The 23607-nt window shown below is 43.3% G+C and overlaps 1 protein-coding gene across 3 annotated transcripts in view; it reads left to right on the forward strand.

Annotated features, from left to right (window-relative positions):
* Positions 1 to 4840: 4840 nt before the first annotated feature.
* The window catches only part of HS6ST2 (heparan sulfate 6-O-sulfotransferase 2), a 421534-nt gene continuing 402767 nt past the window's right edge, over positions 4841 to 23607 (forward strand). For all 3 annotated transcript variants that reach the window (XM_066249551.1, XM_066249552.1, XM_066249553.1), the window contains exons 1-2: positions 4841 to 5268; positions 6109 to 6627. In XM_066249551.1, the coding sequence (XP_066105648.1) occupies positions 4841 to 5268; positions 6109 to 6627 (947 nt within the window). The remainder of the gene's footprint in view (positions 5269 to 6108; positions 6628 to 23607) is intronic.

Raw genomic sequence — 23607 nt, forward strand, 5'->3', positions numbered from 1 at the left:
TGCTGTAGCCCTTCGGTCAAGGTGCTGCAAAGAAAAAATGATGCTTCTCATCTCTCTCCTTGTCTGTCACTATCTAGCCCTCTCTCTGACTCTCTCTCTCTCTGTCTCTGTCAAAAAAAATTGCCTTGGGCAGATCAACTATTAACTTTTGAAGAGACTGGAGCTTAAAATTAGTGTCCATAGTTTAGAATCAGGTTGGCCTTGTAAGTTCTCCACTTATAATCTTATTCTACTCTCCATCTCAGCTTCTCAAGCATCTCCTCTACTACATTGTTATACACATTCCATAGTATATCCTTCTAGCAATTCATCATCAGGGATAAATATTTCCCTCTTCTTCACTTGTAGATGTCTCCTGAGAGAGGTAATGTGTACATGTCCTACCTCTCAGTATGATTGAATGGATCAGAAATTGTCCTCCCCTACAGGACACCAGCTAGGAGAGCACTAGAAATGTCAGAAGAGAGGGTGAGAAAAGAGAGCAGATAAAGAAATGGGATGAAGGCAAAGCCAGCCTAAGTCACAACTAGGCCTATAGCCAATCAACTGAAATTAAATATGTGTATGTTACTATTTTGGGAAATATACCAAAGAGTTCAAGCCAAAGCTATTGAGAGTTGAAAGGGAGGAGAAATAAAGCTATAGAAGGTCTCCTTTCAGGAACTAGACTAAATGCTTCCAGTCAATTATTTTAGTTAACTCACATGACAACCCAATGAGATAACTGTCATTAACCCCATTTTCATGGATGAGAAAACTAAGGCTCTAAGAGAGTTCAGAGAGTCCTGACTAAATCCCAGGGTCATGGCTTTCCAAACCTATGTTTTCTTCTCTTTTAAAAAGCTCATTTGAATTTGGATTCCTTTTTACTAAAGTAGTTTTTCAAAGGTATCTAGTCAGGCTATTTTATGAGCAGAAACTGAAGTCCAAAGAAGTGAAGTGATTGTCACAAGGGCAGAGTCTGTCCTGTGTATAGTCCCCCAGGCCTTGGGTTATCATATCTTTAAAAACCCTACATTAACTGACTCTTCCATTCACTGAGAATGAGAATTAAAATTTGTTAGTGAAATGGTTGGAGTTCTACATCAGGAAAAGGGTGGTCACTGGTTTGCACGTTCAGGGCCTTCTATGAACCACGTTCCAGATCTTATCTTGCCTGCACAGCAGACATTAATCTAACATACACATCACCCTGGTGTCATGTTCCTCTTTTAATTCCTCTAGTCTCATGTTTTATAAAGTTAAACAAATAAAACTCAGTGTTTTGTGGGAGAAAAATAAATGACTATTGAGAGTGATATATATAACACACCTAAATTGTTTGTGATGTTAAAGCATGAATTTCAGACCAGTGCTTTCATTACCTACTGCTGCTCATTTAATTCAAAGAAACTCATAAAAACAGAAACAAATAGACTCAATACTTTGCATACCTTCAATTTCTGTGACAAAAATCACCTAGTATTGAGAGTATGAACATTTAAAAAAATAGTGACACCTGGAAAGATAATGTTGAGTATAATGCTCAGGGCAAGAAGGAAACCATATTTTGTTAGTATTTTATACTAAACTCTAAAGAGTGCCAGCACTTACTCTGACATTAAATTTTCACTGTTTCTGTTCTACTTTGAACAGGAGACCCTGATGACTACCTTGTTACAAAGGTCTAGAATAAGTTCAGCTGCTGATTGCCTGGAAAGATTAAAAAAAATATCATAGAAACCATTGAGGACTAGATCTATGCTTATCCTTGAGATGAGTCTTTGAGGGTTTGGCAGCCTTTGAAGAAGGCAGAATACATGTGACCTTAAATCTTAGAGTAGGAAAGTGCTCTTCAAATCACAGTATCAATTTTGCCTTCTTATAAATAAGGAAACTGAGCTCAAGAGAGAGCAAATGGCTTCTTCATAGTTATTCAGGGTCTTATTAGTGGCAGCGTCAAGACAAGGACCCAAGTCTCTGATTCCCAGGCCCATTTTCTTACAAATAACTTTTGCTGTCCTTTAAGATTACAGCAAACAGGTAAATGTCTTGAAGTACACTATTTAGTATGCAAGCCAAACTGACCTTTATCCTCTATCCCGGAATCATCAACCTTCTGTGGAAACCATGAAAATATGGTTTCCTGGATCCTAAGTATAGGTCCATCAATCAGAGTATCCCTCTGGAACCAGGGTGTAGGTGAAATGCCTGAATAGTTGGGATGGTTCTGGAAAAATATTGAAAAGCATATCACACTGTGGATACAATCAGAAGTCCTGTACAGACTGCAGAGTTCTCCCAATCCTGCAAGTCCTAAATCCCAAATATATATACATGCAACAATTCAAGTGGGTCTAAGAAATAACGAGATGGAAAGCCAAAGTCCTGACAATTCAGGCAATTCTATTCCTCTTTTGCATCCCACTCCATCTCCAAATTAGGGCTGATTTCTGTGTATCAGGACCTTTGTTATTCAGTTCCTGAGAGGATCAAGCCCCTGAAAGTGGGCCAAGCCCAGCATTTCAAAGAAGTTTTGAATTTCCTGCCAAGGTCCAACCTGACCTAGGAGAACACAGCCCTTGGGACACACATGGGAAGAATTCCCTCTTCTTAGCAGGAGGCCTTTTCATCTCAAAAGGGGTCTTTTGAGACTTGATGGACCCCTGTTGCCCCCCAAAATAAGTTTCTTCCACTTTTAGAAACCTTGATATATGAAATCTACAATGAGAGAAGTATTTCTTTGTTGATTTTGTTTTAGAGCTTGAAGGGAAGGCTTGTAAATGCAAATATCCTTCAGTGAAATGCTATATCTATTCATGCTAGAATGTTAGTGGCATATTAGATCACAAAAATTTGACTTTACAACCCCATCCTGTCCTTTTTTTTTGCTCTGCAACTACCAACCTCACCACTTTTCTCTGAGTTGGACTGTAAGTGTGTGTGCATTTTGACATCTAAATTAGTAAACTCTGATTTTTTTCCCATATTGGCTACCACTCCCTTGCCCTCACCTACACCCAAGGCACTTTCTCATGCTCCAATCCCACACATTCCTCTAAGACCACAGTCCTCAGAGTTAGTTGCTGAAAGCATGGGTGCATTACCCATTTGTTTCAGAAATATTTTCTTAGAGAGACCCCACTAAATGCCATTATAATGAGGTGTTCCCATATGACTCCAGGATGAGAGCCACCCACAGGATGGACTAAAGAGGTTGACTGTGCAGTTGGCTGAGGAGAAGGTAGGGACAGCTGGCAAGACGAACTCCTGGGCCACACCCATGTCTTATTTCCTTAGATCATACCCTCACCATCCCTAAAGAATTGACATGTCCCTACTCCCTTGCTTCAGAAGCCACGTCACTGCACTTGGCTCCTTCAGTACAAGTCCATCAGTCAGAGTGTCCTTTGGAGCCAAGGGATATGTGGAATACCTGAAATGCAAGATTCCCGAACTTCATGTTTCCAGACTGACAAAAGAACCCTCACAGTTGTCAGTAGGTTTGGGAGCACATGAAAGGACTGAGGAAGTCTGAGGGGAGACAAAGGCAGAGGGCACAGTTGTAAAATTTCCCAATATGGCCCCATTCCTTAGCTGGCTGTGACTGTGTTGGCACATTCAAGCTTAGAGCATCAGGTAAACACAGTTTCACATTTTAAATTGCCCAAAGGTAATTGTCACAGTGACACATATGATCAAAAAGAAAAAAGTTTATTTCTTTTTACTGAAGAGGAAACTGAGGCTCAGAAGGGGAAAGTGTGATTATCCCAGGATGGCCAACTGGGAAATGATTGTTTCCCAGGACTCCTAGACCAGTGCTTATTGCTTTATTGCCCAGAAAGAATAGGAGAAATGGAGCAGAGATCAGTGAAGTACCAAATGATCCTGGGGAGATACAGAGGAATTTTGTCTCTGAATGGATTTTCTCTTACCCCAGGGCTCGGCTAAATGTCCCTCACCCCTAGTCCCCAAAACACTGTTCTGAAGCACTGCTGCCACCCCGTGACACTTCTGCAGCAGTGGGACTGAACAGAGTGGGCGTCCATTCATTCACAGAAACACCAGTTTCCTCTACACAGTAAACTCCACCTGATCAATCATATGGGTACAGTCTGAGATGAGGAGAACTCTTTCTTCCCTTGCTGACCATTACATTCCTTGCCTTGTGGGTGAAAAGAGCCTTTTGGACTCTGGGACTTGAGAATGCACCTGTTTATTAGAGAGAATGTAGTTTCTAGTTTCCTGGGTTGAAACCCTGGGGCTCTGCTGTGTGACTTTGAGCACATTTCTTCCCTTCTCTAAGGTCTCAGTTTTTATTTGTCACATCACATTGATTTTGATGCCCCCACCCTATGGAATATTTACTCATGCATTTTTCCTTCAATAAACCTTATATACTTGAAGTCTCCTGAAGTCTCCTTGTAGGCATGGGACTTGATGCCAGGGATTCAGCAAGAGGAGAATGGTGAGTCTGCTCAGAAAAAAAATCTCACATTTTCATTCTGTAACGTGTTTCTTTTTTCTTTTTTTTTTTTTTGTCTTTTTTTTTTTTGGTCATGCTTTTCCTACATGCTGACTTACCTTTTCAGAAAATGTTCCCGCTTCTGTTGGAGAATGGAAATTGGTAAAGAAAGGGGGGGGGGGAAGATCCAATTTGAGACTCTGCTATTTTAGAGGAGGTTGAAATTATGAGCCAAAGTGGAGTGATGCGCTCACTGTAATGACCGTCGTTCCCAAGACAAGAGAACACCCAGGTCCTCTGCTTCTGAAGTGGCTCGAGCTCTTAGGCGTGAGGCAGTATTACATAAATTCAAGCTCGCTCCTGATCCTTAGTACCCTGAGTTGCCTGAAGGGGGGAATGGTACTGCCTGCGTGTTCAGCCGGGGCGCTCCGGCCGCCACTGCAACCGGAGCGAGGAGCGCCCGCCTGCACCACCTGTCCCCGCCGGCATTCCAGAGTAGAGGCCGAATTGGCAGAGAGCCGGCCCAGATCAGTCGCCGCCTCAGTCAGTGCAGACCCTCCTAGGGGTGTGTCTCGCGCATTCAACTCCCAGCGGTTGGTGGACGAGCCCCTAAAGGCGTCTTCCTTCCTGGCGCGAGACGCGTGCACCCCACTCTTTGCGCTGCTGCCCCGAGGCCGCCGCAGGCGGATGCACGACCTCAGGAGACGCTGGGACCTGGGCTCCCTCTGCCGGGCCTTGCTTACTCGGGGCCTGGCAGCCCTGGGCCATTCACTGAAGCACGTGCTTGGTGCGATCTTCTCCAAGATTTTTGGCCCCCTAGCCAGGTACGTTTTAGGCGAAAGCGGGAGTCGCACTCCCGGGCCAGGATGAGCGGGGGCCGTGCGAGTAAGGAAGGCAGCCACGAGGGTAAGGGAAGGGTGCAAAGTTCCAGGTGGCCCGTGGCGACCGGGCTTGGGTGCTCGGGAGGGACGCAGCGCGTATCTGGCCACGCTGAGGCTTCCTCAGCGAGATTCCGCAAGCACCGGCAGCACAACGTTTCTGATTGCAAGTTGGGCAACCGGCGGACTCCTTCCCTCAGGGTAATTCAGCATGCCTGGCTCCGAGTTCACTCTTAGCGGTGGCCTCCAAGGTGGGCGACCGGGTGAGGGAAAGAGCAAGGCTTCGGGAGGCATTGGGAGGAAGCCCGCTAGGGCTCGCGTGGAGGCAGCCGCGTAAGCGCCAAAGGTACTGGGGGAAAGAAGCGCCTGGGAGAGTGCAGTGGGAGAAGCGGGATGGGAACTACGGTGCCGCCGAGAGTGGAGGGAGACGCGGGGTCTCGGACCTGGGGGCTGTGAGTTGCAAAGTGAGGCAACCGGGGTCGTGGGGTTACGAAACCCGGCGAAACGGCTCCTAAGAGCTCCGGCGCGGGGCGAGGGCAGGCGGCCAGAGGGAAGGAGTCGGAGGAGGGGGGTGTGCAGCAGAAGCCACAGCGCTGAGCCTGCCGGGAAGGAAGGAAGCGCGGAAGGGCGCCGCCGCCGCTACTGCTGTGGCAGTGGAGTACTTGGTGAGGAGGGGAGGAGGAAAAAGGGGCGCAACGGGGACTCCAAGGGGAGGGGGTTTGCGGGCGCACCGCGAGTGTGGGCTGAACTGCAGGATTGACTTAACGAAGCTTGGGTTTCTCCCAGCGTCGGGAATATGGATGAGAAATCCAACAAGCTGCTGCTGGCTTTGGTGATGCTCTTTCTGTTTGCCGTGATCGTCCTCCAGTATGTGTGCCCCGGCACAGAATGTCAGCTCCTACGCCTGCAGGCGTTCAGCTCCCCGGTGCCGGACCCGTACCGCTCCGAGGATGAGAGTTCCGCCAGGTTCGTGCCGCGTTACAATTTCAGCCGCGGCGATCTCCTGCGCAAGGTAGACTTCGACATTAAGGGCGACGACCTGATCGTGTTCCTGCACATCCAGAAGACCGGAGGTACCACTTTTGGCCGTCACCTGGTGCGCAACATCCAGCTGGAGCAGCCTTGCGAATGCCGCGTGGGTCAGAAGAAATGCACTTGCCACCGGCCGGGTAAGCAGGAGACCTGGCTCTTCTCCAGGTTCTCTACGGGCTGGAGCTGCGGGCTACACGCCGACTGGACCGAGCTCACCAGCTGCGTGCCCACCGTGGTGGACGGCAAGCGTGACACCAGGCTAAGACCGTCTAGGTGAGTGTGCGCCCGCGGTGGAGCAGGTCTCTGGAACGTCGGAGCGGATCTGGGCCTGGGCGGGCGGAGCGCGGGGAGGCGCAGCTGTCCAGTTCCTAAGACCTAATGCTCACCTCGGCGCCCCAGCGGATACGCCCCTGCTGGGCTGGCTGCGCATTTCGGGGACTGACGGCGCGTGGGTAGCCGCAGGAAGCCTGTCCTCCCCCGCCCGGGACGCCTGTCTGTCTGTCCGCGGGCTGTCTTGCTTAGTGGCTGTGAGTGGTGCGGGGGAAGCGGCTGGGAGACCCGGAACCATCACCCCCGCCCGCCAGCTGCTGGAATAAGGTTCGGCACGCATACTCTGAAATGTCGCTCGGGAAAAACCCCCGCTGTGTGTTGTGTCCCCGAGCCTTACCTGTCCTCGCTTTTCTCTGCACCGCGGTTCCAAGTATCCTCTTCACTTTTTTCCTATTTCTCACGCCCGCATTCTTATCCCCTTTTATTCTCGCTTCCTCTGTTTGCCTTTTCCTCTTTCTCATGCTCCTTCCTGCTCTTGCCTTAATCTTGCCATCTTCCTCCGTTTTCTTCTCACACTGTTTCTCTTCTCTTTCACGATTCTTCGTCTTCCTCCTCCTCCTCCCTCTTTTTTTCTTTTTTCTTCTTTTTTCTCTTCCTGGTTGACTTTTGTCGCTGCTCTCCTCCTTTCTCCCTAATGACTACTCTCCCTGGAGAGTGAGTGGCCCTCTGCTGTTGTTTGAGGACACTGGCGAGAGCTCATGGTACTCAGTTTGTGCCCCTCTCTACTGGCTGCACACCAGGCATCCGCGACGTTTTTTTTTTTTTTTCCAGTGCAAGGGGCAACCCACGGGCAGAGGGGCAGGCTGGGACGCTGCTCCGACTCCGTGTTGGGTTCAGCCTAGAGAAACTGCTCCTGGAGAAACTGCTCGTGATTCACAAACCCTGAGCCCCACCGCGAGAAGCTACCGGCCCATATGCTGGAACCAGGGGTTGATGCCCAAAAAGTTGATTTATGAAGAGCCTGTAGCCATTGCTTTGATAGCTAGAGCACTTTTCTCCACCCAGCCACAATACCAGGTTCTTGGATGTCATGGAGAAACATAAAGGAGAGGGCAGGGAGGGTGCTTTGGGCTATAGTTGCTCCACCTAGGACACCCATTGTCCCTAAAACAAATCTGGGCTGGACAGGGAGTCCAGGGAATGGGCAAGGTAAGTGTATGGCCAGTGCGTGGCCATGCAGGTTCACACTGGATTTTTGCAGATGGTAGAGAAGAGCCGGAGGATGGTGGGCCACTCGGTTTATTAGAGTGCAGTAGCAGATGAGCAAGCAGGCAAGAAAAATCGCTTCTCTCTCCCTCTCTCTCTCTCTCTCTCTCTCTCTCTCTCCCTCCCTCCCTCCCAGCACTCACAAACTGGCTGGCGTGGGGGTTGGGGGGAGGAAGTACCAACCCCTTCCCCAGCAAACAATTGCCCCTCCCGATGTCAGCACCATAAACTGTAGGCCTATGGTGCTTCCCCCTGCTCAAGCACCAATCAGGCTAACTACAAAGTGAGCAAGTCTAACACACTTGTTTGCCCAACAGTAAGTCTAATTGCTAAGGGGCCTCCCAACTGGGTCTCTGGTCAGGCAAAAACATCGCTGTGCTTTTTCCTCCTTATCAAAGTGACCACACGGTCTCTTGAGGCTGCTCCTGCTGCAATGGCTGCCTACCTGGACCCTCTCCCAACACTCCCACAAAAACTCCGTGAGAGGTACTCAGTGTTCTGGACCGGGCACTTTGTAAGTGTCTTTTGGAATGCCATAGCCAGTGCCAGTTCTTCTGTCCAGCCACAGGCAAATGGAGCCCTTTGGCTTTCTGGCCATCACTGAGATTCAGTGGAATCATTACCCTTCACCCACTTTCCCTTCCCTCAGTTTACAGTGTCTTTTCTGGAATGCTGGAATTCTGACAGAATCTGTTGAACTTCCTGTCTCAGTGCTAAGAGATTTTTTTTTCTCTATCCAAAGAGAATCTTCGCTTTAGGAAGTTTGTTGCCTCAATCCTGTATGAGAAGTGCATAAATCCTTTCCACCACAATATTCTGGTGTTTAAGAATATGTCAAATAATTTTACAATGTTGCAAATAATTTATCTTGCTGATGGAGCTGGTAGGTGTAGTGAGGGGTGGTGATGAAAAAGCTCTTCAGGGCAAAGATGAAATTTCCCGGCTGTGATTGCGGTAGAGAAGCAAAAGTGAGGTCTTGGCCACTCTGGAAGCCTTGTCCTGTCTGGAGTCTCACAGGGCACATATGCCTTTTACAGTCCTTTCAGACATGTAGGTCAGGGTGTGGCATGGTCTGTAAACACACCTCTGGATTACCCCAAATCAAAGTAAAATTATTTGGAAAAAATGAGATTTTCTTGGTCAAGAAGGGTGATGCCACAGTGCCATCTAGTCTAATGGAAGAAGAACCACTTTTGAAAGTTACTGGATCCTACAATATTTGCAAAAAGGAAATAAAATGTACTAGAGAAACATGATGTTACCTTAAAAGCACCTTTTTATTTCATTTCTATGCACCTCCAGAAATGTTCATCTTGCAAAATAGTGAGAACATGAGAGCTCCAGAAATTCCCAGGATGTTAACAAATCTACGTCTGTAGGACCAGTTCTGTAATTTCTGATGGTCTGTAAGAGCCAAGGGATGCTTAAGTGAAAATGAGAGAGTGTGTGTGCACGTGTGGTGTGTGTGTGTGTGTGTGTGTGTGTGTGTGTGTGTGTGTGTGTTTGGTGAGAATTAGAGACAGAGGCAGCTGAACTGACAGTGATATATGAGGATGAGGAACTAGTCTCAAGCAGTGAACGAGTCAATCATTGGGAGTTCTTGTGTATAGCAGCTTTCTTTGCCAGTTGGTGGTCTCTGTATTCTGCTGAACTGAGATGAACAATGGCTTTGGCTGTTTGGCATGTGAGTACTGACACTTGGGCCTCAGTTCCAGGCCATCCAGGAACCAGCTGTGTGACCTTGGACCAAAGCCTGTCCAAGCTTGGCATGTGTGAAGTTCATATTCTAGCTTCCAATGAGCTTTTGCACCTCTTATTTCTCCGAAATCTTGCACTATCTTTGGGAAGAGGGTAGAATGGGCAAAGGAATCCTGATTTTCAGATGAAAGTGAAGCCCAAAGGGGCTGAAGGACTTTTTCAGTTCATTGAGCACTTTAGTGGCACAGCAGGAATCCTACTTCAGCTCTATTTGATTCCATAGCTGTTTAGCTCTGGTCACTATGCCTTGATGAGTGAGGGCTTTTGCAAAAACATAGTGAGGAATTTCATGTCAGTAATAATCACAAAGTGAATGATCATGAAACATTAGCTGATACTGTTATCACCTACATCATCACTACTTTTAATAATATTACACACGTGAGTTTGACACACCCACTGGAAGAAGAAATTTCTATTTCTTTGAAGCTTTATGCTCATCAGGAATAAGTCTGTTGGCTAGGTTGCAAAGGGTTTCTCATTGCCTTGTTGGAAATCGCTTCAAAGCAGAAGAATGAAAGGATGCTGGGGATCTGGTGAATCAGTGTTAGTAGGAGCCTTCAGTAGTGACAGGGGCCACCTTCTGACTTATAACCATCCATTGACATTAGGGGGACATGAAAGGCCCTAGCAGCCATACACCAAGACGCTGATTCTTGCTCTCAGTGCTACTTTTGAGATGCTTCCCTTCCTCAGCAGATGGTAAACTGCGTTGGTGATATATAACTGCTGGAGAAAAGACTGTGGTTCGGTTGTTCCTAGAGGACAGAGGAAGTGCTTTGCTGGCAAAAGGCACAAGTTGTTTATTAAAAATAATATTTCTTTAAAAAAAACCTAGAAATTTCATTTCATGCATCTGTTTGCCAGTATGTTGTTTGGGATGAGAGAAAAATCCTGCTCATTCTAGAATTTCTAAGACAATTTTTGAAAACGTATTAAAACATTGTTTTTACTAGTTGTAAAAACTCTCAAATTTTGCAGGCTTTTCTCAAGCTAAATTCTCTGTGTTTATAGCCAAATCTAGTGCACCACTTAGTCTGTGACAAGAATTCAGAATTTGGCACAAAAAATTGTCTTAGCCTCATTCTTCTTCACCAGGTATGGTGCTGCCTGCACACACAGGGTGGTTGGGGTGTAGGATCTATATAATTCAAAGAATCTGATCTTTATATTCATGTTACATCTTAGACGTTTAACATATCTAAATATTTTAGCAACCATACAGGAGAGTAATTAATTGTTATCTAAAATTCAGTAGACTATCACTAACATGAAAGGACAAAAGTCATTTATATGGAGAACAGGTTTCTTTTATCTCTCTCTCTGGTCATTCTTTTTTAAATATTGTGGTAAATGCTTTCTTTTCTTTCCATTTATTTTTATTTACATTTTAAAAAAATTATTGATTTTAATTTATTGTGTATACATAGATTCAAGTGTCCCACCGAATATATCTCCTCCCCACCCCCGTGTTCCCCTCCACGCTCCACTTGCCCCCTCCCCCCAATGCCTTCCCCACTTCCCTCCAGGATTTGCTGTCCTGCTCTCTATAAAACTGTGTTATGTATACATAATTTACTAAACTCTTTCTCTTCTTTGATCCCATTCTCTCATCCTCTTTCCCTCTGACCCCTTTCTCTCTGGTCCTTTTGATTGTGCTCTACCTCTATTCTGTTCCTCAGTTCACACTGTTCATTAAATTCCTCATATGAGTGAGATCATATGATATTTACTTTCTCTGCCTGTCTTATTTCACTTAGCATAATAGTTTCCAGGTCCATCTATGTTTTTTGCAAAAGGTAAGATTTCCTTCTTTTTCATGGCCACATAGTATTCCATTGTGTATATGTACCACTGCTTTTTAATCCACTCATCCACTGACAGTACTTGGGCTGTTTCCAGATCTTCGCTATTGTAAACAATGCTGCAATAAACATGGGGGTGTATTTCTTCTTTGGGATCAGTGATTTGGTATTCTTAGCATACATTCCTAAAAGTGGGATAGCTGGGTCAAAGGTAGTTCCATTTTTAATTTTTTGAGGAATCTTCATACTGTTTTCCACAGTGCTGCACCAGTCTGCATTCCCACCAGCAGTACAGGAGGGTTCCCTTTTCTCCACACCCTCGCCAGCACTTGTTAGTGTTGTTTTGTTGATGAGCGCCATTCTGACTGGTGTGAGGTGATATCTCATTGTGGTTTTAATTTGCATTGCATTTCTATAATGATTAATGATGTTGAACATTTTTTCATATGACTGTTGGCCATCTGTATGTGCTTTTTGGAGAAGTGTCTATTCATTTCTTTTGACCATTTTTAATTGGATTGTTTACCTTCCTGGTGTTAAGTTTTCCAAGTTTTTTATAAATGTAGGTTATTAACCCCTTATCAGATGTATTGTCAAATATGTTCTCCCATTGTGTGGTTTGTCTTTTTATTTTGTTCATATTGTCTTTAGCTGAGCAAAAGCTTTTTAGTTTGATATAGTCCCATTTATTCTTTCTGTCCTTTATTTCACTTGCCCGTGGAGATAAATCACCAAATATATTGCTGTGAGAGATGTTGGAGAACTTACTGCCTATGTTTTCTTCCAAGATGATTATGGTTTCACATCTTACATTTAAGTCTTTATCCATTTTGAGTTTATGTTTGTGAGTGGTGTGAGTTGGTGGTCTAGTTTCACTTTTTTTGCATGTACCTGTCCAATTTTCCCAACACCATTTATTAAAGAGACTGTCTTTACTCCATTGTATGCTCTTACCTTCTTTGTCAAATATCAATTGTCCATAAAGGTGTGGGTTTATTCTTTCCATTTATTTTTAAAAGGTAGCTCTATTTTGAAAGAGCTTTATATTTTATTTTTTAAATTATTTTAATTAAAGTTTATATTAAATACCATTTTGTATTATTTTTAAGTATACAGCATAGTTTTTCTCCTGATATTTCCAGTATCCCCAGGTCACCTACATAGTTATTACAAAATGTTGACTATATTTTCTATGCTGTACTTTACATTCCTGTGACTATTTTGTAGCTAACAGTTTGTACCTTTTAATTTATTCCACTTTTCCTGCTTATTCGCCAGCCCCCTTCTCCTCAATGTTTATTAGTCTGTTCCAATTGTTTATTTTGTTTTTTAGATCCCACATATAAATGAAATCATATGGTATTTAGAACAGGCTGTGTCTTTTTTTTTTTTTTTTGTATTTTTTTTTTCTGAAGCTGGAAACGAGGAGAGACAATCAGACAGACTCCCGCATGCGCCCGACCGGGATCCACCCAGCACGCCCACCAGGGGCGTCGCTCTGCCCACCAGGGGGCGATGCTCTGCTCCTCCGGGGCGTCGCTCTGCCGTGACCAGAGCCATTCCAGCGCCTGGGTTAGAGGCCAAGGAGCCATCCCCAGTGCCCGGGCCATCTTTTGCTCCAATGGAGCCTTGGCTGCGGGAGGGGAAGAGAGAGACAGAGAGGAAGGAGGGGGTGGGGGGTGGAGAAGCAAATGGGCACTTCCCCTATGTGCCCTGGCCGGGAATCGAACCGGGTCCCCCACACGCCAGGCCGACGCTCTACCGCTGAGCCAACCGGCCAGGGCCCAGGCTGTGTCTTAATAAGAGCTCCATAGTGCATATGCCTGCTCACACTTCACATGCCCAGCCTCTCATTCTTCTCACTTTTTAGATTTTGCAGTAAAGCAGGATGAATCGATAGGCTTTTGGTACAGGGTGAGGAAGCCAGTGCGTAGACTGTTACAGCCAGGAGTGCTGTCCTGGTCCGTCAGGTTGTAGTCCATTTGGCTTTCCTATGGTAGCCTCACAAACTGAAAATGCATTTCTTCAGTTGACTTTGGTAAGAGCTGTTATACCTTCCTACTATTTCACAGGAGAGGGGGAGACATTCACAATGATAATATCAGTAGAACATCAGCAGCGTAAGTTAGCATCTCTACATAGAAGGCAAATGTGTTATTTTGAGTCCCAATGAAATGCTAAGTTTTACGGAAATATAAAACGTCATTCAGAATTAGCATTTTTAATAGTAATTTTACATTTTTGCTGTTATGTAGCAATAAGAATGTTATTTTTAAAGAAGCAATAACTTTTTTTAAGTGAGAAGAGGGGAGATAGACTCCCTCATGTGCTCCCACTAGGATCCATCTGGCAACCCTGGTCTGGGGTGGATGCTCAAATCAACCGAGCTGTCCTCAGTGCCTGGGACTAACGCTCAAACCAATAGATCCACTGACTGTGAGATGGGAAGAAAAAATAGAGGGGTAGAGGGAGGGGAAAAGAAGCAGATGGTCATTTCTCATGTGCACCCTGACTGTGGATTGATCCCAGATGTTCACACAGTGTGCCATCACTCTATCTACTGAGCGAACTGGCCAGGACTATAGCTTGTGTTTTGCCTTTTTTTAGATATTTGTCTTCAATTTAGGTAGTATGAAATGATATTAAAGAATAGTCATCTCTGCCCTGGTCAGATGCTCAGTTGGTTACAACATCATCCTGATGCTCAAAGGTTGTGGGATTGATCCCTGGTTAGGGCACATACAGGAAAAGATCGATGTTTCTGTCTCTCTCCCTCACTCTCTCTCCCTACTTCTCTCTTTATTTAAAAAATTAATAAAGAAAAAAAGGCTAATCATTTTTTCCATCTGTTATTCATTAAATGAATTTTTGTGACATTGCCCATTTTATTCTGGAAAAGACATACCATCTTTTCTCTTACAAAGCTTAGAGTAGAACAGAATACTTTGATATTTTAGATATTTAATAAAGAGATGGATTTTGTCTGAACATGATTTGAATATCAATAATGTATTCAAAATTTTATACCTTTACTATAATGTATTTTAAAAATAGAGATAAGTCCATCTGTTTATGTTGCAGTTAAAGTTTACCCAGCAAACTCTGTAGAGTACATATTATGAATTCCTTTCAGTGCTAGCATAGCAATTGAAGGAAATTAGAGCTAAGAAAAAGCTAAAAAAGCCAATGTCACAATCTTCAGCCTCAAATCCATAAAGATTAGCAGGTAAAGTGCAGAACACTGTAGTACAGGCAGATCAGTGTTGGGGAAAACTTATGGTTTGGGGCAAGTTCATCCCTGCCAGTAAAAGTGAGAGATTTAAGTGAGATATTTTCTAAGCTCTTTGCTTTCTAAAGTGTGCGTATCAGGCCAGAAAAAGAAGGAATCTGTTTGGGAAGGCTTCTGAGAATAGATGGGTTGTATTTAGAAGAAAGGAGGTATTTGGGTGGGCATGGCATTCTTATGCTATGCTATGTCCAGAAACCTCCCCTAGCCAGTGTTGGCAAACACTAAGAAATTTCATGCTTAGAAAATGTTTAGAGAGACATGTGGGGTGAAGTCTCATTGTAGAGGTCCTATAATGGCAGTGAAGGGGTTGAACCCCAGTGAGTATGAAAAGCTCTTGGGGGGATTCAAGATCGTGGTAGAGTAGGTGTATATTACATTTACCTTCTCCCAATACCAAACTGGAATTACAGCTAAAATGTATAACAATCAGCCTAAGTAACCAACCAAAGACTAGCTGAATAAAAGTGTTATAAACAAGGGCTTACAGAAAAAGCTACATCAAGACTGGTAAGAAGGGCACATATATGAAAAGGCCTTACCACAGATAGTAACCGAGATTCTGAAGTGATATCTCAGCTGCAAAGGTTTCTCCTGAGGAACATAAGTTCACAACTTCACTCCAAGACCTTCAGCCCAGAGAACCAGAGCCAGAAAGAGGTACCTACATAACATTTGGCTGTGAAAATCAGTGGGGATTCTGTCTGCCAGGGAGAGAAGGGAGTCAGCTAGAGACATAGGTACCCTAATGGTTCAACACAAAAAATTTGGTTTGTAGCCACTCATCCCAGGTTCCAGTGAAGGTAAGCAGAGCAGACTGGATTTGTGTGAAGGGAGACAAGTTTGTGGTTATGGGGAGAGAACCGTGGAGACAGCCAGTGGGAACCTTGTAATGAGTTACTTTCCCACACTGCAGATGACATCTTTCTTGGTTGGAGCACTCCCTCCTTAGGGGATTAGCTTGAAGAATTCTATAGTCCCACCCTCTGGACTCTTTGATGCCCCATTCTGTGGATTTTATTCCCTGTTGAGGAGACAGCTGCCTGGGCAGAGATCTAGAAGTCTGGGAAGATTCAGGAGTTGTCAATGATTGAAAAGTGTGAAATTGAGGCAGGATTCATTCCTCCCCACTTTAATATGAATCTAACTGGCAACTACCTCTCAAGGAAAATCCATTAGCCTCATTTTCCAGATTCTAGCTGGTCCCACACTCTTGACTCCTGGTATCTTCGCCAAATTGAGGTCTGATCAAAATCTGGGACAGAGTTAAGTTTTGTGACTCTTGGGCAGGGAGTACTTTCCCCACCTTCCCCAAGCCTGACTGGAAACTCCTCTTCACTAGACATCTGCTAGCCCCATCTTTATGACTCCCCAAATCCCCACCCTGTTGAGTTCAGGCTCCTGGCAGAATTTTGGACAAACTGAGATGTGTGGCTCTAGAACAGGGGCTATTTTTTCCTTACACACCTGAGCACTGCAGAGACATCCCTTCATTCTTTGTCTGCTTGGGCCTGATAAACTCTGCTGACCACAGCCTGATGACTCCTTGAGACCTTTTTTTTATCAGAAAGGTTTGCAGGCACCCAGTAGCTGTCAGGTAGATTTGGTGTACCTAGGGACATTTGCTGAGTGACTTCAGACCAAACACTGGCACTGAGTTTGAACCTTTATCAAGTGGGTGAACACCACTTGACCAGACCTGGTGACTCACTGAGCACCTACACCTCATGCAACTGGAGTACTGTCAGAGGCTCTTTCAGTGAATGGCCTAACAGCCACCTGTCAGGTAGAGGAAGGCAGAGGCAGGCAAATGCAGAACTCAAGTTTTCTTGGGACTTTTGCCTACCTTCAGCTTAGCCTGGTGCTGGTATAGGACAGCCTTGGTGTGCACTTTAGTACTTACTGCACACACGTAGGTCAAGCAGAGGTAGCCACTAACTGTAGGTTGCTTTGTAGGTCCAAACAGATTGCTTAAGGCCAGTTTCAGGCAACAATTACATTGGCCTGCACCAGAGTGCATCCTGAATCTCCAGAAGAAACACACCCATTGGCCACCTTCAGACAATGTCAAAGCAGGATCCAATTAGCTTAGCAAGTGGCATACATAGAGGGAAATCTTGGCAGACATCAAACTCAAATGAAGTAAATTTTGCTACATGTGGTCATCATTTGTAGTTAGGGTTGACCTTCAAAGTCAGCTAACCTGAGTATTGACCCCATGCACAAATAGGCCAATAACAATCAAGACTAAATTAACGCAGGAGGGCCCACATAACCCACACAAGGGACATTCGTGGAACACTCAGGTGAGCAAGGAGACTATGTCACTTGGTCCCACAGTACACGTGTTACATAAGGCTATCATACCAAGACTGGAAGTCATAGCAGACCTAAATAATACATAGAAACAAACACAAAGAGGCAGCAAAAATGGGAAGACAAAGAAACATGCCCCAAATGAAAGAAAAGGAGAAATATTTGGAAAAAGAGCTAAAGGAAATGGAGGCAAGCAATTTACCAGGCATGGAGTTAAAAAATTGGTTATAAGTATGTTCAAAAATTTGTTGAAAAACTTAAAGAGATAGCAAACATGAGAAACTACATAGAAACCATAAAAAACAACTGCTTGGAAATGAAGACTATAATATCTGAAGTGAAGAATACACTGAAAGGGATAAACTATAGGTTAAATGAAGCAGATGACTGAATCAGTGACTTGGAATACAAGGTGACAAGAAATTCCTAATCAGAGGAACAAAAAGGAAGAAAATAAATGAGGATAATATAAGGGGCATTTGAGGGAACATGAAGCATAACAACATCTACATCATAAGGGTATCAGAAGGAGAAGAGAGAGAGCAAGTGATTGGGAACCTATTTGAAGAAATAACTAAAAATTTTCCTAACCTGGTGAAAGAAAAAAAAAATACAAGTTTAGGAACACAGAAAACCATAAACAAGATGAACTCCAGAGTCTCACACAAGGGACATGCCCTCAGCAGTAACCAGAGCATAGGCGACCTTGGCGGTGATCTGAGAGGGTGCGCGTGACCCCACGAGGTGGCTGCTGATATCTGAGCTGACTGAGGCAGCCCTGGAAGCAGTCCAAATGGGCATGCAGGCACATGTGAGCCCAACCAAGGCAACAGTAGTTGAGGAGGTGGACAGGAGCCAGGAGCACCTGAGCCCAAAAGCCCCAGGTAGCAACAAAGGTGGTGGCCTGGTAGGCAGACCACAGAACGGGAGCTAAAATGTCTAGATAGAATGACACCTGAGGCTAAGAAGTAGGCTACATCTAATACCATACGTAATCACTGAATTACAGTATTGAGCCCAACAAATAACCAGCAATAAAAGACAACAGAAAGCGGATTTTAGGGGAACTTGAACTTTTAAAGTAACCTCTCCCAGGCCAAGAGTAGATAAAAGCAAGCCTAGGAGTGCAGCTGATATTTACAATGGCACCTGACCCAGCAGAGGCAGCCACAAGATCTGGACCACCTGTAGCCCCCAAAAGGGGAATAAGGACCAGTCACAGCAATGACTCCACTGATCTGCCCCGGGCCCCAGCCAGGGAAATCCAGGACAACACAGAAAAAATGAGAAGACAGAGAAGTGCAATCCAAACGAACCAACAAGAGAAACACTCAGAAAATGAGCTGAGTGAGATGAGTATAAGCAAACTACTGGATGTAGCGTTTAAAGTAATGATTATGGCCCTGGCCGGTTGGCTCAGCGGTAGAGCGTTGGCCTGGTGTGCGGGGGACCCGGGTTCGATTCCCGGCCAGGGCACATAGGAGAAGTGCCCATTTACTTCTCCACCCCCACCCCCTCCTTCCTCTCTGTCTCTCTCTCCCCCTCCCACAGCAGAGGCTCCATTGGAGCAAAGATGGCCCGGGCACTGGGGATGGCTCCTTGGCCTCTGCCCCAGGCGCTAGAGTGGCTCTGGTCATGGCAGAGCGATGCCCCAGAGGGGCAGAGCATCGCCCCTGGTGGGCGTGCCGGGTGGATCCCGGTCGGGCACATGCGAGAGTCTGTCTGACTGTCTCTCCCCGTTTCCAGCTTCAGAAAAATACAAAAATACAAAAAAAAAATAAAAAATAAATAAATAAAGTAATGATTATTAGAATGCTGAAAGATTTCAGAAGAACAATGGATGGTCACAGTGAACACATAAATAAAGAAATAACAAGTATTGAAAAGGACATTGAAAAAATAAAGAAGAACGAGTCAGAAATGACAAATACAATATCTGAAATGGAGACTACACTAGAAGCAATTAAAAGCAGGCTGGATGAAGCACAGGATTGAATCAGTGATTTAGAAGGCAAGATAAATGAAAACATGGAAGCAGAGCAGCCAAAAAGAAAAGAGAATGAAAAAATCTGAGGAAACTCGAAAGGAGTTCTGTGACAAGATAAAAACATCTGCATCATAGGAGTTCCTGAAGAAGATGAGAAAGAACAAGATACACAGACCTTGCTAATCAAATCATAGTAGAAAACTTCCCTAAATTGATGCAAGAAAAAGTCACACAAGTTCAAGAAGCAGAGAACTCCATTAAACAATAATCCAAAGGGCCCTGGCCAGTTGGCTCAGTGGTAGAGTGTTGGCCTGGCGTGCAGGAGTCCCAGGTTTGATTCCCAGCCAGGGCACACAGGAGAAGCACCCATCTGCTTCTCCACCCTTCCCTCTCTCCTTCCTCTCTGTCTCTCTTCCCCTCCCGCAGCCAAGGCTCCACTGGAGCAAAGTTGGCCCGGGCACTGAGGATGGCTCTGTGGCCTCTGCCTCAGGTGCTACAATGGCTCTGGTTGCGACACAGCAATGCCGCACATGGGCAGAGCATTGCCTCCTGATGGGCGTGCCAGGTGGATCCCGGTCAGGCGTATGCGGGAGTCTGTCTGACTGCCTCCCTGTTTCCAACTTCAGAAAAAAAATACAAAAAAAAGAGAATAATCCAAAGAAATCCACACCAAGACACATCATAATTAAAATAGCAAAGCTAACAGATAAAGAGAAAATATTAAAAGCTGCTAGAGAAAAAAAGGCTATCCCCTATAAAGGAGCCCCCATAAGCATGACATCCGACTTCTCAACAGAAACACTTGAGGCCAGAAGGGAATGTCAAGAAATATTCAAGCTAATGCAGAACAAGATAGAACAACCAAGACTACTTTATCCAGCAAGGCTATCAATTAAAATTGATGGAGAAATAAAAAGCTTCCCAGACCAAAAAAAAAAAAAAAAAAAGGATTCATTACAATCAAACCAATGCTGCAAGAATGTTAAGCGGACTGATAGAAACAGAACAAAGGGGGAAAAGAATATAGCAAAAGAGGAATATACCTTTAAAGAATAAAATGGCAATAAACAACTACATATCAATAATAACTTTAAATGTAAATGGATTAAATGATCCAATCAAAAGACATAAAATATCTGTGTGGATAAGAAAACAGGACCCCTTCATATGCTGTCTACAAGAGACACACCTTAAAACAAAAGATACACATAGGCTAACGGTAAAAGGATAGAAAAAAATATTTTATGCAAATGGAAATGAAAAAAAAGCAAGGGTAGCAATACTTATATCAGAGAAAATGGACTTTACAATAAAGGCTATAGTAAGAGATAAAGAAGGTCACTACATAATGATAAAGAGAGCAATCCAACAGGAATATATAACCTTTATAAATATCTATGCACCTAATATAGGAACACTTAAATATACAGTGTGTCCATAAAGTCATGGTGCATTTTTGACCAGTCACAGGAAAGCAACAAAAGATGATAGAAATGTGAAATCTGCTCCAAATTAAAGGAAAACCCTCCCAGTTTCTGTAGAATGATGTGGCAGCATGTGTGCATGAGCAGATGACGACGTAACACCGTATATACAGTGGAGCAGCCCACGGCCATGACAGTTGAGATGTGGAAGGTACAGAGAAAAGTTCAATGTGTTCTGTGGCTCGCTAAATTCAAATCCCTGACCAAAGTGCAACGTGAATATCAGCACATTTAAAATGAAGCGCCACCACATAGGAATAACATTACTCAGTGGGATAAGCAGATGAAGGAAACCGGCAGTTCGGTGGAGAAACCCCGTTCTGGTAGGCCATCAGTCTGTAGAGGCTATACGGGATAGCTATCTAAGGAGCCCTAAAAAATCTGTGCATGAGCCCACATCGAACTGCCCTGAATAGATGTAAAACTGGGAGAGCTTTCTTTTTATTTGGTGCAGATTTCACATTTCTACTATCTTCTGTTGCTTTCCTGTGACTGGTCAAAAGTGCACCATGACTTTACGGACACACTGTATAAAGCAGACTTTGATGGATATAAAGGGTGAGATCAACAGCACTACTATAATAGTAGGAGATTTCAATACCCCACTAACATCACTAGATAAATCCTCAAGAAAGAAAATTAACAAAGAAACAGCAGACTTAAACGGAACACTAGATCAACTGGATTTAATAGATACCTTCAGAACCTTTCATCCTAAAGCAGCAGAATATACATTCTTTTCAAGTGCTCATGGTACACTCTCTAGGATAGACCACGTTAGGGCACAAAAGCGGTCTCAACAAATTTAAGAAGATTGAAATCATATTAAGCATTTTCTCTCATCACAATGGCATGAAACTAAAAATCAACCAAAACAGAAAAACTGAAAAATATTAAAACACATGGAAACCAAATAACATGTTATTAAATAACAAATGGATCAACAATGAAATCAAAGAAGAAATAAAAAAATTCCTAGAAACGAATGATAATGAGCATACAACAACTCAAATTTATGGGACACAGCAAAAGCAGTACTGAGAGGGAAGTTCATAGTGCTACATAGTTTCTAGCATTCCTTAAGAAGCTAGAAAAAGCTCAAATAAAGAACCTAACCCTGCATCTATAAGAACTAGAAAAAGAACAAGTAAAGCCCAGAGGTAGTAGAAGGAAGGAAATAATAAAGATCAGAGCAGAATCAAAATAACATAGAGGCTAAAGAAACAATTCAGAGGATCAATGAAACCAATAGCTGGTTCTTTGAAAGAGTAAACAAGATCGATGAAGCTTTAATAAGACTTACCAAGACAAAAAGAGAGAGGATTTAAATAAATAAAATTAGAAATGAGAGTGGAGAAAACTGACACTTCAGAAATACAAAATATTGTAAGAAAATACTATGAAGAACTGTACGCCAAAAAATTAAACAACCTAGGTGAAATGGACAAATTTCTTGAAACATATAATCTTTCAAAAATCAATCTGAAAGAATCAGAAAATCTAAACTGACCAATTACAACAAATGAGATCGAAACAGTTATCAAAAAACTTCCCTAAAGCAAAAGCCCAGTGCCCGATGATTTCACTGGTGAATTCTACAAAATACTCAAAGAAGAATTAACTCCTATTCTTCTCAAGCTATTTCAAAAAATTCAAGAGAAAGGAACACTTCCAAATTATTTTTATGAGTCTAGTATAATTCTGATTCCAAAACCAGGCAAAGACAACAAAAAGAAAAAATTATTGGCCAATATCCCTGATGAATTTAGATGCTAAAATCCTCAACAAAATATTAGCAAACTGGATCTAGCAATACATAAAAAAATTCATACATCATGATCAAATGGGATTTATTCTGGGGAGGCAAGGATGGTACAACATTCATAAATCAATCAATGTGATTCACCACATAAACAAAAAAGGAAGGAGAAAAACCACATGATAATTTCAATAGATGCAGAAAAAACATTTGATAAAATCCAGCACCCATTTATGATCAAAACCCTCAGCAAAGTGAGGATACAGGAAACATACCTCAACATGATAAAAGCCATCTCTGACAGGCTCACAGCCAACATCATACTCAATGGGCAAAAATTAAAAGCAATCCTCTTAAGATCAAGAACAAGGCAGGCATACCCCCTTTCACCACTCTTATTCAACATAGTATTGGAAGTCTTAGCTACAGCAATCAGACAAGAAGAAGAAATAAAAGGTATCCAAATTGGAAAAGAAGAAGTAAAACTATTATTATTTGCAGATGATATGATAGTGTATATAGGAAACCCTAAAGTCTCAGTCAAAAAACTACTGGACCTGATAAATGAATTCAGCAAGGTGGCAGGATATATAATTAATACACATAAATCAGAGGCATTTTTATACACCAACAATGAAATGTCAGAAATAGAAATTAAGGAAACAATACCCTTCAGTATTGCAACAATAAAAGAACATACCCAGGAGTAAATTTAATTAAGGACGTTAAAGACTTGTACTTGGAAATTTATAAAACATTGATAAAAGAAATCAAGGAAGACACAAACAAGTGGAAGCATATACTGTGTTCCTGGTCAAGAAGAGTAAATATCATTAAAATGTCTATATTACCCAAGCAATTTCTAAATTCAATGCAATACCAAATGAAATATCAATGACATACTTCATAGATATAGATCACATATTCCAAAAATTTATAAGGAACTAAAAAAGAACATGAATATCCTCCGCAATCTTGAAAAAGAAGAATAAAGTGGGAGGTATAACACTTCCTGATATCAAGTTATTCTACAAGGCCATTGTACTCAAAACAGCTTGGTACTGGCATAAGAACAGGCATATAGATCAGTAGAACAACAGAATCAGAAATAAACCCCACCTTTATGGACAATTGATATTTGACAAAGGAGGTAAGAGCATACAATGGACTAAAGAGAGTTTCTTTAACAAATGGTGTTGGGAAAACTGGACAGCTACCTGCAAAAAAATGAAACTAGACCACCAACTTATACCATTCACAAAAATAAACTCAAAATTGATAAAGGACTTAAATGTAAGTCGTGAAACCATAATCATCTTAGA

The sequence above is a fragment of the Saccopteryx bilineata genome, chromosome X, assembly GCF_036850765.1.
Source record: "Saccopteryx bilineata isolate mSacBil1 chromosome X, mSacBil1_pri_phased_curated, whole genome shotgun sequence".
Classification (NCBI taxonomy): domain Eukaryota; kingdom Metazoa; phylum Chordata; class Mammalia; order Chiroptera; family Emballonuridae; genus Saccopteryx; species Saccopteryx bilineata.